The 16,946-nt window shown below is 40.6% G+C and overlaps 1 protein-coding gene across 1 annotated transcript in view; it reads right to left on the bottom strand.

The window, feature by feature from the left end:
- The window catches only part of csmd2 (CUB and Sushi multiple domains 2), a 282,360-nt gene that overhangs the window by 123,193 nt on the left and 142,221 nt on the right, over positions 1 to 16,946 (bottom strand). Inside the window, exons 7-10 of the mRNA XM_028597331.1 lie at positions 16,647 to 16,724; positions 8,315 to 8,402; positions 5,542 to 5,666; positions 1,579 to 1,700 (exon numbers count right to left, since the gene is read on the bottom strand). Of these exons, the coding sequence (XP_028453132.1) occupies positions 1,579 to 1,700; positions 5,542 to 5,666; positions 8,315 to 8,402; positions 16,647 to 16,724 (413 nt within the window). The remainder of the gene's footprint in view (positions 1 to 1,578; positions 1,701 to 5,541; positions 5,667 to 8,314; positions 8,403 to 16,646; positions 16,725 to 16,946) is intronic.

Below are 16,946 nucleotides of genomic sequence, written 5' to 3' on the forward strand. Positions count from 1 at the left end.
GACCTATTTATTTCATCTCATTTCTTTGTGGGAGAGAAGGTGGAACAAGGTATGAAAATCAATAAGTGTGCCCTAGCTGAAGGAAGCAAGGGGCAACTCTAATAAAGACAGACAGACAAATAAGGTTTGATTATGACAGTGCAAAATGTTGATAAATAAAGACAAAAAACAGGGTAATGTGGGAGCCTACAATATAAATTAAAAAAAGCAGAACAAGGACGGTCTTTGTCTCCTATTTTAAATTGGCTGCCACTGATTTCCGCCAAATTCTTAATGTTTCCAGAGGACTGAGAGAGACTGGCCTAATGAAAAAGCTTATATAAATGCAAATTTTATTCTGTCCAATGTTAAACCCACTGCCTAATGAAAATTGCCAAGGTGGAGAGAAGAGATGGATGATGTGTAGGCAAAATAGGTCAGATCACTAGATAAATAGAGTTTCATAGCACAAACTCATCTCCCATCTGCCAGCTAACAGGTGAGGCACAGAGGGAGGAGGAATAAACAAGATAGGAAAAAAGCACAGCAACCATATACTGTATATATATATATACTTTATATTGCTTGCCATCTCTGACGTCATGTCTGACATTTTGGTTGTTTCAGAACAGAGACCCCAGTCTCCCTGACACTGACGGATAAACACTTAAAAGATTTCCAACGGAAAACAACAGCATTCAGTCCCGTCAGGACATTATGAAGAAGCAACAAGAACCCACATTAGTCATGATGTCACGAGCGAGGCTGCTTTTAGGTCTAGAAGAGCTGTGTCACGTCCTACCCACCTCCCTTTGCAGTTCCGCCTCAGTCTCCTGCCTGACCTAACGTCTCCTCTGGCTGGGCCTATGCGGACGGGCAGGAATAGAAGCCCATTACATCTCTAAACAGAAAGAACAGCCTCGCTCCATCTTCATGGACCAGACAACAGAGCGAGAGACAGCCCAAAGTACCGTTGTCTGTTTCAGCAAGGGTATACCCAGGGGTGTCTGTGTTTGTATGCAAGCAAGCAAGCAAAGGGTGGCAGGCATTGTATCTGACTACCCCCTCTGCCTTGCCTCTCACCTCACACAGCCTCTCTTTAACTCAAAGTGCAATAAGAGAACAGATTTGTAAAACCATTTTGTTTGAGTTCAGAGAAGGCTATTTGGCAGGAAAGCAGCTGGGTGGCCTTGAACACAACTCCAAAGTCATTGGTCTGAACAGAGTGGCTATGGCATTTTCATGATATCCTCTGAGCATGCTCTCAAAATCTCTCCATTACTCTTCTGTCAGTTTTTCCTCTTTACTCCTCTCCCTCACCACAGGTGTTTCTAACAACTCTCTTTGTCTTCCGTTGGCTTCTGCCCCCCCCCCCCTTTCATTTTCCTTATGTCTCCTGTAGCAATAATCAAAAAGTATTACATGCGTTATGTATGTCAGGGAAGATCTTCCTCTAGAGTTCCCTTTTTTTAACAGGTGCAAACACACCAGTCAATTTGCTGGCAGCTAAACACACCACTTAACCCGCCACTGGAAACAGGCAATTACAGTAGATTAGCACTGCGCTGTTGCTTGAATCCCATGTTTAATGACTTTTACCTTAGATGTGTCTGTGGCTGTGATGAGCCAAGTGCAGTTAGCATTGTTGTCATACTGGACTGGGTAGTTTGGAGATGTGATGACACCAGTGGGTCCTCTCAGTTGACCTCCACACATTGGTGCTGCAAGGGGAGACACAGAAAGAGGCAAATGTTTGGCCAATGACAGTTTACATGCACACTTTCTCATAAACACATCTGCCAAACCCGCTCCTGGATTTTCATGTTGAATCCACAATAGTTGATGCTGTTTGGCTGTCAACCACATCAGCCTCCACCTGTTAAGTTTTTCTTATTACTTATACTTGCAATTGTATTTCTACATTGTGCATTATGTGTAATCAATCATTTATTTTTAATAGTTTTCTGTATTCATTTTCAAAAAAACCTGCATGGGGGTTCAAAACGCTCAACTCAATTTTGGCATGGATAGCATCCTAAAGAAGAACATCCTAATGAGTAAAACTGAACTGAACTGCGAGCAAGTATCATTTTTGAAAGATGAAGCTGTTTGGCAAGTGCATGGCAATGATGACTGTTTTTTAAACCATCATCACATTATAAACAAAAGAGCTGCACAAAGAAAATAAACTGCTGTGCATCCTCTAAACACTTGACTTGCCAATTTAGTGTGGCACCATGAAAAATAGACTAATGAAAGATTCAATCAAACCCATAAATCACACATTTTCTAAAGGTTGAAAATATACTGGGGAATTGTTTTGTAAACATTGTCAGGCTAAATTATTATAACAATCAAACAAACACGATGACATGTCTTTATGATCCCCTGCCATTGTAAAATGTTTAAAAATAAATTTGGGCAACCATTAAGATAGTTGGGTACTGCCCAAGTATAGCTTATGTATGGTATGGGAGACTTTATCGTTGGAGAATTGAGTATCACACTTTGATATTCTCATTGAAACGAATAGGTGAGAAGTTGGCAAACCAAGCTTTAGAGGACAGTGTGACTTTTTCTGAGGCCTGAGGGTGTCTGCATGGCAGAACTGTTAAACACCCCTTCAAATTAAAGCAGAATTTCTAATGAGTACTTTAAGGGAAGTGAGTGTGTACATATTTGGGGGATCACCAGAAAGTAATTGAAAGGGCCTGAACCAACTTCCCAAATTCTAATGAGTTATGTCTCAGAAAGGTCCTTCGGGTGTTCAAGCCCCAGTCAGTGGCTCGATGCACAACCCCTCTCCCACCAAATCGCCCCAATTAAACTGTAAAAAAGAACTCAAGTTAAGAAGTTAAGGGGAGAATAAAGTAATTAATTTGAGTTGTGCCTCCAGTGAGGGTGACCTTAATGAAAATAATAGAGCAGAGATGATGTCCATTGAAGCCGTCATCTCCCATGCAATTTTTAATTTATTTTTTTTTAATCTTGGGGATCATCGTGCCTGATACACCCAACCCTATGTGTTAAGTGGTAGATGGTATAAGAGAGCAATAAGCTACCTAGCGATCAAAGTCCATGACCAAAAAGAATTGTGACCAAAATGAAAGGATCAATGTAATAAGAGCCGTTAATTTCATGTCAGGAGAATGAATTTGCAGCCAGAGATGACTTTTTTTTTTCTTGTGCTAATGATAGTGCTGTACAATTTAATGATGACTAATGCTAATTTAGGATACAGAGATTCAATTATTCCTGAATGATGTTTAATCTTAATTGAGGCAGAACAAAGGCACAGTACCGGGTTAAATAAGGATGATGGAATGAGATATTCTTAAAGGGCAAATTCACTGAAATTATGTCAATCTTGAATGTTTCTTTACATAGAACAGAAAATCAACTGAATGTGATCTTGTGGCCTGCGATCATAAAGGCTCAATCACTTCTTTTTTTTATATTTATTTTTTTGTTCAATATGAGAACTTCATTTTATTTGGTGTCTCAAAACACCAAGATTCTTTTCTGAAATGCAGGTGATTGACAATACTGTATTTTAGATAAGTTGAAACACTATAAATCCCCCCACCCTTATAATCCTTCCAAGATCATGCATCCCCTTTGCTTAGTGCTGTAATTTAATTTGGGAAAAATTGGATCAGTCTAAGACAAAAGAAAGAATTGGGGTTCCTGTTGGAAGCTGGATTTTTGAGAATACATTAACTGAAGTAGAGTAACAACGATTGCCTATAGGTGACGTTAAAGGTGAACGCTGATGGTGATTATTAGATTAGACAAATCCATCAGATATTAGGGGGTTCAAAGGCCCTAATGGGGAGACTGGTACAAAATGGCTAGGAACAAAGGTAAATATTGGTATGTATATTTGCATAAAAATCAAAAATAGATTATTACAGGTCCAACAATACTTACCCACACCTCAAAGACAATTTTATATGAGCTGTTCTGTCAACGCAATTTCTGATGTCATTTATCAACATCTCAATCTCAGAACTGCTGCAGAATTGTTTGGCCTAATTACTTCAAACTAGTTATCACTCAGCATTTTGTAATTACGAGGCCTTTTTGGAGTAATAACAAAACATTTTGTGCTATCGAATCACAAAATAATCAACCACGACCACATCTGCCAATTTAAGCCTGCAATGACATTGCAATGTTATTTGTAGCCACTTTGGGGACAGTGGAAACATTGACATGTCATCACCATTTAAGATGATATGGCAAACAGTTTTTTATTTACACATTCACCAGTTATGAAGCAACGTTATTATTCATTTGCAGTAGTGCTTCTTCCATCTGGGGAATGTAAGTCCAATAGTCCACTCTCCTGCTCTGTTTTTAGTCTCTACTGACTCCTGAGAAAATATCCGGCTCTTTGGCTGCTAAATGCTCCACCATCTTTAAAGGCTAGTCGCTAACTGTCTGTCTGCCATTTGATGCTAAGCAGGTAGTATACAATGTGTTTTTAGAATATTTACAATAAAAACAGAAGCGGCCAGCTCTGTAAAGCAGAGGAACCCTGTTCATGTTGTCACGTTGTTTTCACATTGTCATTTGATACATTGTGATTATAAACATAGCGATTAAGTGGCTTTTAATTAGAGGGCCTGTGCCAAATGCCTACTTAACTTTTTCTTGTACAATACATTGCTTTTGGTGGTGGAACACATAGCATTGTTAAAAATACCATGGATCATATTTAGTTTTTGCCAAACTGAGCTACACAAGTCATTACAAATATTCAGCCCTTGCACTGATCAAAGATACTTCATTTGAATATTTTTCTCTGCCCGAGTTCTTTCAGATTAATGACACTGACTATCAGAACTCCGTTGAATTGAAACCAAAAATAATCCCCATCAGAAAACAACGTCTTAAACCATTTTGATATGCATTTTGTGGTCTACTAACATTAAATATTAAAGTAAGACCTGAATGTGTCTCATTAATTGGAATTTATGGTTATAGAATGTTGTATTACTTTAAAGCTCTAAGAGAACACTACCACCAAGTTCAAGTGAAATATTAATATGTCTTGCTCCAATGAATACACTTCACAAGTCAGATACCCATCAATTAAACCAATTATACTACACAATAAAAGTCAAAAATCAAATCTACTCTGATTAATTCAGTTCACTGAGGCTGAAAACTGAAACTGAGGAGCACATGAGCATCAGGAATACCGTACAGGGAGCCTGACCGCTCTTCCTGCTTGTCACAAAATGGTCAGAAGTGAGGAAGACATGACTGATGGGCAGCACTATGCCAGCATGGCTAAACAGCAGGAAGCAAAAGAATGCCGGCCAAATGTCAAAGTCAGGCCAGTCACAACAAAATGGTGAATACTTAATAAAAAAAATAAAAATAAAAAAAAATAAAAAAATAGAAGAATATGGACTGGGCATCTCCACAAAATGACAGCACACTCAAGCAAACGCGTCAACATCAGGGCACCTGAGTATCAAAATATAAATGGAGGTCACATTGAGAATACTACTAAACGTGTATAGATGGACGAAGCCACATGACAATCCTTACCTCTGCAGATGGGCCGATCGTCACTCCAGCCTACATAGCTGTCTGTCACTCTGAGACAACTGATGCTCTTTGAGCCCTGCAGTTCATAGCCCTCGTCGCAGGAGAAATGCACTGTGGCTCCTCGCCTGCAGTTAAGATTGCATACAGAGAAAACACATCAGCATCACGATCCTTCCAGAAAATCACATCATATGAATTTATTAAAATTGATAACCATCTGATGAGGAAAAACAAGTATTTGACCCCCTGGACAAACAGCAAGTATTCTGGCTCCTACAAGCCAGTTAGTCTTTCTTTAAGACACAGCCCCAATCCGAACCAATTATCTACATCAAATACACCTGCCTCACCTCGTTACCTGTATAAAAGACACCTGTCAACACCCAAACAACCAGCATCCAACATCACCACCATGGGCAAGACCAAAGAGCTTTCTACGGACATCAGGGACAAGATTGTTGATCTGCACAAGGCTGGGATGGGCTACAAGAGAATCGGAAAGCAACTTGGAGAGAAAAGATCAACTGTCGGTGCAGTTATCAGGAAATGGAAGAAGCACCACACCACCGCCAACCTCCCTCGGTCTGGGCCTCCACACAAGATCTTGCCTCGTGGGGTGTCCCTGATCATGCGAACGGTGAGGAATCATCCCAAAACCACAAGGGGGGAACTGATGAATCAATTGAAGGCAGCTGGGACCACAGTTACAAAAGAAACGGTTGGTAACACACTACGCCGTCATGGATTGAAATCCTGCAGCGCACGCAAGGTCCCCCTGCTCAAGAAGAAACATGTACAGGCCCGCATGAAGTTCGCCATTCACCACCTGGACGACTCAGAAGAGGCCTGGAAGAAGGTGATGTGGTCAGATGAGACCAAAATAGAACTTTTTGGCCTCAACTCAACTCGTCGTGTTTGGAGGGCAAACAACACCGAGTACAACCCAAAGAACACCATCCCCACCGTCAAGCATGGTGGTGGCAACATCATGCTTTGGGGGTGCTTTTCAGCCAAGGGGACGGGACAACTCCATCGTATTGAGGGGAGGATGGACGGGGCCATGTATCGTGGAATTCTGGACCGACATCTCCTTCCCTCAGTGAGAGAGCTGAAGATGGGTCGAGGATGGGTGTTTCAGCACAACAACGACACCGCCAAAGCAACAAAAGAGTGGCTGAAGAAGAAGCACATCAAGGTTCTGGAGTGGCCTAGCCAGTCTCCAGACCTGAATCCGATTGAAAATCTTTGGAGGGAGCTTAAAATTCGAGTTGCCAGGCGACAACCTCGGAACCTGAATGATTTGGAGGCTGTCTGCAGGGAGGAGTGGGCCAACATCCCTGCCGAAATGTGCACAAATCTTGTCACCAACTATAAAAACCGTTTGACATCTGTGCTGGCCAATAATGGCTTTTCTACAAAATATTAACATGCTGTTTGTCCAGGGGGTCAAATACTTGTTTTTCCTCATCAGATGGTTATCAATTTTAATAAAATCATATGATGTGATTTTCTGGAATTTTCTTTGGGATTCTGTCTTTCCCTGTTAGAATGTACATATGATTACAATTGTAGATTTTTGCATTCTTTGTAAGTGGGCAAACCTGCAAAATCAGCAAGGGGTCAAATACTTATTTCCCCCACTGTATATTCTTAGACTTCCCAGGTGTGATTTACAAAAAGTGCTGCATTGTGGGAGGTGGATGTTAGCCATTTGTCTGTTACAGCCGACCACTGATAGAAACAATAGCTCTGACATGAATGAAACTCCATAATCCCACCGGCAATATCACCATCCCACAGAGGCAGCCTATTAATATGTGCAGTGGCTCAAATGGTAGGGTATTTGTTTCTAGTGTACCCATTTCTCTATCAGGTTTGGTTACAGTGGCTTTATGGGGCATGACACTGGGTAATGTGCTGTATGCTAGAGCACATTTCAAGATACAGTCCTTGATTTGTAATAGCACCCAATAGTTTCCTCTCAGCTCATTGTTGAGTAATTCTCAACTGTGAACACTGTTAAAATCATCAACATTGAACTGGGAGATCATTTTGGAATATATTTGGAACTGAATTTAAAAAAGCACAATGTCAATACTGTGGCATTTCTGACATGTATTGACTAATAAAGGTTGTCCCATTATTACAATGGTCAATTTGAAACATTTGAAATCTAAATAAAGTAAATACTACCTCCAAGAGACATTGGATTGGAACTAATTAAAACTCTGATATTATTCAAACAGAACACAACTGAACTGATAATAAAACATTAAATGTAGAACAAACTCTTAACAGCATACTGTCACAGAGCACTGTCGTTGTACCACTTACAAATAAATTAGGACTTGAAGATTAAATTAGAAAACTGAAAGCCAAAGTTACTTATTTGAACAACTGTTAACAATAGTCAAATTAAAACAATGAAAGAACAGCCTAATTAATGCAATATCTACAACATACTACAGACTACAGAGATAATTTACCTTGACATTTTTTGTTCACAAGCCGTATACAATTATACTGCATAGCTCAAGCCGATGTAGTAATATACTGTAGGTAACAAAGCCTAGTACATTCATCATTTGTCTCAAAGGAAAGCAGAGTCTTAGACACCTGATTCCCATCCCTTCTAACCAAAACTAATTGTCATCACAATCATTCACAGTGTGTCCATCAGCCTGTTTTTGTTCAGGACTCTTTCATCTCCAGTATTCAGCTAAACTTGCCACTTAATTAATTGCCCCTTAAATCTTTCTTCACTCCCTTTTACCTGAAGTCTGAGCCTTTTCTTTTTCCTCGATCCGGGATCCCCGGGTCTGGACACATGTTGTGTCCCTGCGCCACACCCATCTGAGACACTGATGGGAGAAAACAGAGACAGAAAAGGGTAAGAAAGCACAGTTTATTCAACAAAAGAAAATCTGAAAAAAATAGTTAGGGAAGATTTCCATACATATGAACATAGCATGTTTCCCCTAAGAAGATAAAAACCTGATAAAGTTTATTAAGGTTCATTGTTATGAGTTTATTTGTTGTTTACTTTTGCCCTCTTTCTTATTGTCACATGAGAAGTCCTTGCTATTTGCAGTGCACTAGCTTTGTGTACATCAATGTCCCTGCTTAACATTCCTTACCAAGTACATCTTATCCCAGTGCACATTTCTGATGGAGCTCTGTTTAATCATGTCACTAGGTGCAAAAGAGTGAAAGGTAAAGTGCCAGAAGGGGTCAAATGAACTTGGCCAACCAGGAGAGCCCATCTGACTGACTGGGAGGGGTCGAAGGTCTGCAGAGCCAAAGCAATGTGACCCCTTCTCATTGGCCAGGTCCCAGCGTGAGGCAAGACAGCAATGAATTTAAAACAAGCAGAGGTAATGAAACAAAATGGCAGAACATGGGATTTTGTGCTTAGACTTACAATTGGATAAACAGAAGAGCAGGAGCATGTTGACTAATGTAGGAATATGTGACTGTGACTGGCAGGCTTACATCTTTATAGGAGATCCTGTATTGTTTCTTATTTACAAAAAACTATTGATTTGATGCGAACATCTTAAAGGTCCCATGACATGGTGCTCTTTGGATGCTTTTATACAAGCCTCAGTGGTCCCCTTGGTGCAGAATTGCAGCCACTAGAGCCAGTCCCACAATGAGCTTTCCTTAGTATGTGCCATTTCTATGTCTGTAGCTATTGACCTCATAAGGAGCAAGATTCCAGATCGGCCCATCTTTCATTTTCTCAAAGGCAGAGCAGGATACCCAGGGCTCAGTTTACACCTATCGCCATTTCTAGCCACTGGGGGACCATAGGCAGGCTGGGGGAACGCATATTAATGTTAAAAAACATCATAAAGTGAATGCCATGCCATGGGACCTTTAACATTAGATTTAAAAAATTAAATGCGTGGATGTGGTGACAGAGATCCAGTCCAGCAATTCAGTTGTTGGGGGGAGGGAGTAATAATTTACTAAGTATTGTCATATTAGAAAGTTCTTTTTATCGAAAATTGGGTAAATATGGCTTTAGATATGCAGAATAAATACCAATACAACATTGTTGCATGTTACAGGTTGAAATTTTGAAATATTTATACAGACTAATCATTTGTTGAGGTCCAAATGGTAACTGAAGAATATGTATTTGTAATTTATTTTTAATTTATTTTACAGTCACAGGGGGAGAATCAAAGCAATTAACTTTTGTTACTTTCACTTGAAAAAGCATTTTCCATAATGTGTCTGTCTTTCCATTAGGGGTCACAGGCTTGTCGAATTATGCAAAATAAAAATAAATACTGGAGACAGGGAATTTAAAGTGGAAGCAGGTAAAGCGAAAATAAAAAGTAAAAAGAACATTAAAGCAAGTCAAATGAAAGAAAAGAAGACAGATTTTCCTGAGAGACACACAGATTAAAAGCCAAAGATAAAGTAGGAGGTAGAAGTGGATAAAATCAACTGTAAATGGCCTTGAGGCAGGATTATCATTAATGCACCTTTTTTTTGTTCGACAGGTTGTTCTTAAACCCTTCAACATCCCTCTGTATCACTCTAGTCATGTGACTCATAGCTGTCAAGTTGCTAATGTTACAGATGTTAAAGCAGAATGGCTAATGAACAGTGAGTTCAGACAGAGGATGAGGCAGAACAAGGGCAAGGAAACCAATGCAATTACTGCTGTCCATTAGAAGTGCATCTCTAGCACAGACTGTGCGTCCTTTGTGTCTGTACATCTTACAACCGTCGGCATTCACCCGGTTCTCTGGCCAAGCAGTAGAGGAAAAAAAATAAAACTTTAAAATGACTTTGAACAAGTGTGGAGACTGGTCAAAACGACTGTCTGGCTTCTTCTCCAATAGACAGAACAGAACAGTTGTTTTTAAGACTGATGCACTTCACAGGCTCTGTGTCAGGGTTGCAGTTCCTACTGCAACTATACCTGCTGCTTATCCTTGAGCAAAATCCTTAAACCCTTAACAGCACTGCAGACTCATAGCATGATAGCCACTGGTGTCAGTCTGCAGTGCAGTGAGAAAGAAAAGTGATGGCAAGTGGGCATCTGATGCCATTGCCAGGGTTTTTACCCAAGATGCATAAGGAGGAAAATACATTGTCCACATCAACATGATGCTACATTAGAGTTGCTTTCCATTTCGTCACACTGTGCAAAGTAAATCTCAGTCCACATTTGTATATTGAAGTTTTCTTTAAAGTAATCCTTTGAAGTTATTTTCTCCCTTAATAACTCAGGGGACATTGCACTGAATAAGTGGAACTATTCGTTACTGACCAGCTTATTGGCAACACGCTGTTGACAGTAGGGCTGGGCGATAAAACAATCTTGATATGGGATCGCACTAAAATTCAGGTCGATAACGATGATTAACTTTGGACATATTTTACTCGATATGGATAGATCTAACAGCCTATCACACAGCAGAAATAAACTCAATTCCATTTCAGAAGGTGGCGGCAATGCGCACCAAAAGTTGTTTGCCAACCATCAAAAAATGTCAATAGTAGAAGAAGAAGTTGTTTTTGGCTTGCCCGTCAACGTACACGCCCATTTCCTATGCAGAGCATTGTTTGAGCTGCCGGTGTTGAAGAAAATGGAAGAAATGAGTGGAACCGAGGGGCATAGGCACGAAAGCAACGGTGAAAGTGCCTCCTGTTCAGCCAGAAGATAGTGGAACTTGAAGCCAGAATATCGACTCTCCACCAGATCAAGGCAAGTGAACAGTTCCTCGACTCAATTATCATTGGAAGTTCCCCTCACACACACACTGTCGGATGTCTTGATTCCACTGTGCCCTGCAATACTCTCACCCCACCACGCACTAATACAACCTCTGACCCTGTTGTCTCTCCTCGGCTTCTGCCGAGGACCCAGCCAACTCTGCTAACCAGCTCCACTCCACACCAGCCTGAGCCATGGCGTGTAAGCAAGCACCAGAGCAGGCGGTCAGGATAACGCTCAGCCCCAGCCCAACCCCTACAACTAGAAAATCGCTACAGCATTCTGATGAACGACGAGGAGTTCCCTTCTCTGCCACGTCCCCACGCAGCTCATCCTGGTCCATCCACACAGTCGACGCGCCCATTGAGGGCGGACTCTCCCCCCTCGGACTCATCAACCTCCACGCTGGTCATCGGAAGCTCCATGGTAAGGGACCTCCACATTCCCCCTTTACCTAGCGGTCCCTCCAAGGTCTACTGCTTCCCCGGTGCCAAGGTCCGTGACATCCAGCACAAACTTCCCGGCATCCTCGCCTGCCACGCCAAGGTCAACAACATCATCGTGCATGTGGGCACAAACGATTTCAGAGAGAGAAGGTCGATAGCACTCCAGAAAGACTTCACCACTCTCCTCTCCACCCTGATGGGCACAGGTAAACGGATTGTCATCTCTGGGCCTCTACCTACCTACAGGAAGGGTGTGGAGAGATGGTCCAGACTGTTCTGGCTCCACACCTGGCTGGAACCACTCTGCACTTCCTTGAGCATTCCCTATGTCGACAACTTCAACTTGTTCTGGGAAATGCCCAACCTCCTGAAGCATGATGGTCTCCACCCAAACCGACACGGAGCCAGGATGCTATCTGACAACATAACGACCACACTGAAAGGCAAGTATTGACATTCTGTTGAAAATATCACAGATTCATGTCCCCCAGGTATTGATCCTGATAGCACTATACAAGTGGATGAATCTGAAAAAAATTTCTGCAGGATAACATGTAGTACTAGTATTATTCCAGTAACATGTAGTACTAGTGCTATTCCAGTAACATGTAGTACTAGTACTATTCCAATTATAATCAACAACAGACCATACAAAGTGGTGAAGCCCTTAAGTAATAAGAAGTTGACTGCAAACATAGTCAATTTAGCATCCAGTTCACGCTAGCCACAGCCTGTCCCAAAAGAAAATGAGACGGTGTCTGTTCCTCGACTAAGATCAGTTAAATCAAAGGTAACCAAGAGAGGGGCAATACTTAACAACCTAATTGGAATTAAAACTACCACTGCAATGATAGAAAAGGATAGGAAAATTAGATGTGGATTACTAAATATCAGATCTCTGTCTTCTAAAACAGTACTAATAAATGAATTGATATCTGATAATCAAATTGATCTATTCTGTCTTACTGAAACCTGGCTGGGCCATCAAGAATATATTAGTCTAAATGATGCGACTCCTCCCAGTCATATTAATACTCAAATTCCTAGAGGCTCAGGCCGAGGAGGGGGAGTTGCAGCCATATTTGATTCAAGCCTGTTAATTAATCCTAAACCTAAACTAAATTATAACTCTTTTGAAAGCCTTGTTCTTAATCTTCAACATCCAACACGGAAATCAGTACAGCCAATTATATTTGTTGTTGTCTACCGAGCTCCAGGTCCGTATTCTGAATTTTTAGTTTTTATTATGTGTAGTCCTTAAATCAGACAAAGTACTTATTGTAGGTGATTTTAATATCCATGTGGATGTTGACAGCAATAGCCTTACTACTGCTTTCAACTCACTACTAGATTCTATTGGCTTCAGTCAGAGTGTGCATGAGGCCACGCACTGTTTTAACCACACCCTCGACCTCGTGCTGGCATATGGTATCAAAATTGAAGATGTATTAGTATTCCCGCAAAATCCTTTATTATCAGACCACTTCTTAATTACTTTCGAATTCTTAATACCCGATTATACGAAATTAGATAAAAGCTACTATACTAGATGCCTATCTGACAGTGCTATAGCTAAATTTAAGGAAGACATTCCAACATCACTAAACTCATTACCTTGTTTTAATACAACAGAGGACCTTTATCTAAACTTTAGTCCCTCTCAAATCGACAATTGTGTAGATGGTGTTACGGCCTGCCTACGGACTACTTTAGACTCTGTTGCAAAAAGAAGAAGATGAAGCAAAGGAAACTAGCACCTTGGTATAACTCCCAAACTCGTTAATTAAAGCAAAACTCGCGAAAACTTAAAAGTAAATGGCGCGTTTGGACTGGCAAGACAATCTGAAAACCTAAAGGACGGCCCTCAGACATGCCAGATCAGACTATTACTCATCATTAATAGAAGAAAACAAGAACAACCCAAGGTTTCTTTTCAGCACTGTAGCCAGGCTGACAGATAGTCACAGCTCTACTGAGCCATCTATTCCTCTAGCTCTGAGTAGTGATGACTTCATGAGCTTCTTTAATGATAAAATTATAACAATTAGAGATAAAATTCATCACCTTTTGCCCTCAACTTTTAATGGTTCACCTTTCAACGCAGGACTGCTAGAAAGAACGACTAGACCTGACATATACTGTTACATACTGTATACATATACATAGACTGTTTTTATCCTATAGACCTTCAACAACTAATGGTAAAGGTATCTTCAGCAAAGCCCTCTACCTGTCTCTTAGACCCCATCCCAACGAGGCTACTCAAAGAAGCATTACCCGTGGTTAACACCTCTCTACTAGATATGATCAATATGTCTCTATTAACAGGTCATGTACCGCAGTCATTTAAAGTAGCTGTGATAAAACCTCTTCTGAAAAAACCCACCCTTGATCCTGAGGTCTTAGCAAACTATAGACCTATATCTAACCTTCTCTTTCTCTCCAAGATCCTTGAGAAAGTAGTTGCTAATCAGTTATGTGATTTTCTCCATAGCAACAGCTTATTTGAAGACTTTCAATCAAGATTTAGAAAGAATCATAGCACAGAGACGGCACTGGTGAAAATTACTAACGACGTTCTAACTGCTGCAGACAAAGGACTTGTCTCCATACTTGTTTTATTAGATCTTAGTGCTGCTTTTGACACTATTGACCATACAATCCTGTTACAGAGATTAGAACACTTATTCGGAATTAAAGGAATTGCACTAAGCTGGTTTAAGTCTTATTTCTCTGATCGATCTCAATTTGTTAATGTTAATGATAAATCCTCTAAGTACGCGAAAGTTAAACATGGCGTTCCACAAGGCTCAGTGCTTGGACCAATTTTATTCTCCTTATATATGCTTCCTCTTGGTAATGTCATTAGGAAACACTCAATTAACTATCACTGCTATGCGGATTTACACCCAATTATACTTATCAATCAAACCAGACGAAACAAGTCAGTTAGCTAAACTTCAAGCATGTATTAAAGATATAAAATCCTGGATGACCTATAATTTTCTGATGTTAAACTGTAACAAAACTGAAATTATTGTGCTGGGCCCTAAACACCTCCGAACTTCATTATCTAAAGATATAGCTACTCTGGATGTTGTTGTCCTGGCCTCCAGCACTACTGTCAGAAATCTAGGAGTTATTTTTGATCAGGATATATCCTTTAACGCCCATCTAAAACAATCATCGAGAACAGCCTTTTTTCATCTTCGTAACATTGCCAAAATTAGGAATATCCTGTCTCAAAACGATGCTGAAAAACTAGTCCATCCATTCGTTACTTCCAGGCTGGACTATTGTAATTCCCTACTGTCAGGTTGCTCAAATAAGTCCCTTAAGACTTTCCAGCTGATCCAGAATGCTGCAGTACGTGTTCTGACGAGAACTAAGAAAAGAGATCATATTTCTCCTGTTTTAGCTACTCTGCATTGGCTTCCTGTGAAACTCAGGATTGACTTTAAAGTCCTTCTCCTGACCTACAAAGCCCTAAATGGTTAAGCACCATCCTATCTAGAACAGCTCTTAGTACCTTATTGTCCCACTAGAGCACTGCGCTCCCAGAATGCAGAGTTACTTGTGGTTCCTAGAGTCTCCAAAAGTAGAATGGGAGCAAGAGCCTTCAGCTACCAGGCTCCTTTCCTGTGGAACCAGCTCCCAGTCTGGGTTAGGGTGGCAGACACCATCACCTCATTTAAGAATAAACTGAAAACTCTCCTCTTTGATAAACCTTATAGTTAAGAAGTGAGGAGTTGCAGCGTCCGCCTAACCCGGCCCACCTGCTTCTCTTCGTAGTCATCAGATTTATTGATCATATAATCAATAATATAGTGTGAGTAGAGGGAGGCAGGCCAGTACAGCCTCTCATCAATGTTTTCATTTGTTTCCTTTTATATGCATCCTGTCCCAGAACTGCTTGTTACTAACCTAGCTCTGGGGGAGTTTACTCCCCGGAGTCCTTATGTTTCTTCAACGCCCGGCCGCGTCCTGCTGCGTCTGCTGCACCCACCCATGCTCTGCAGCGCCACGTTTCATCCCGCAACGTCCTGCTGTGACATGAACTACAACGACCACCTTCAAAGTCACTGTTCCACTATCTTTAATGCGACTATTATCGCCATCACACCCCCAACCGGCCCCGTCAGACACCGCCTACCAAGAGTCACCAAGTTTCTTCCTAAAAGGGAGTTTTTCCTTGCCACTGTCGCAATAGCCACTTCTAATGCTTGCTCTTGAGGGAATTACTGTAATTGTTGGGGCTTTGTAAATTATAGAGTGTGGTCTAGACCTACTCTATCTGTAAAGTGTCTCGAGATAACTCTGTTATGATTTGATACTATAAATAAAATTGAATTGAATTGAAAGTGAACTTGCGTTATCCTCCAAAGCTGAGGAAATTGTTGACAAAAAAGGTAACACGATGTGAATTATATGGAAGTGGTCTGGATATCTTAAAAGCGACGAAGCGCAGATTAGCAAAATATGCCGTCGCTCGGTGTCGACCAAGACGGGAAACACAACCAATCTTTTCTGTCACTTGAAAAAGGTACCATCCCAGTGACCACACAGAGTTTGAAAATGCGGGCCCATGTTAACGTTAGTCTTCCCACAAGTATATTTGTCCAGTTAAGTTATTCAATATATTCTTTTATCACAAAATCTATTCTAAACCAAGCCATGTTTGCACAGTTAAATGTTACATTATGTTATTCTATTTTTTATGTTAATAAACTATATTCTAAAGTTTAACTAATGAACTCTCTGGTTTCTTCAGGCTTCAGTTATTATCAGCATACTCTTCAAACTGGCAGCATTATCAAATTATATATCGTGATAAATATCGATATCGAACAATATGGAAAAAATTATCGTGATCATATTATATATTGCCCAGCCCTAGTTGACAGTTAAGGTTTGCAACTTACACACTGATATCTTGTGGTGGTTGTCTTTGCTAGGCAACATCTTTACACCACGAGACTTAAGTTCAGTCATCTTCTTCACTGTAGAGGGAAACAGAGCAGAGAGACATATAAGACAGCAGGAAGTGCAAAAATGACGGCCACACATTTCAGCAGTGCCTAAACGACTGCAGCAGACACTGTATATAATATAAAATGTTCCATACACCATTGTCCCCCACACCTACTCCAGATATGTTCACAGAAGTTTTGACAAAGCAATTAAACAAAAATGAAAATTAAACCTAAGTTCTGTACCTTATT

Source organism: Perca flavescens, chromosome 14, assembly GCF_004354835.1.
Source record: "Perca flavescens isolate YP-PL-M2 chromosome 14, PFLA_1.0, whole genome shotgun sequence".
NCBI lineage: Eukaryota > Metazoa > Chordata > Actinopteri > Perciformes > Percidae > Perca > Perca flavescens.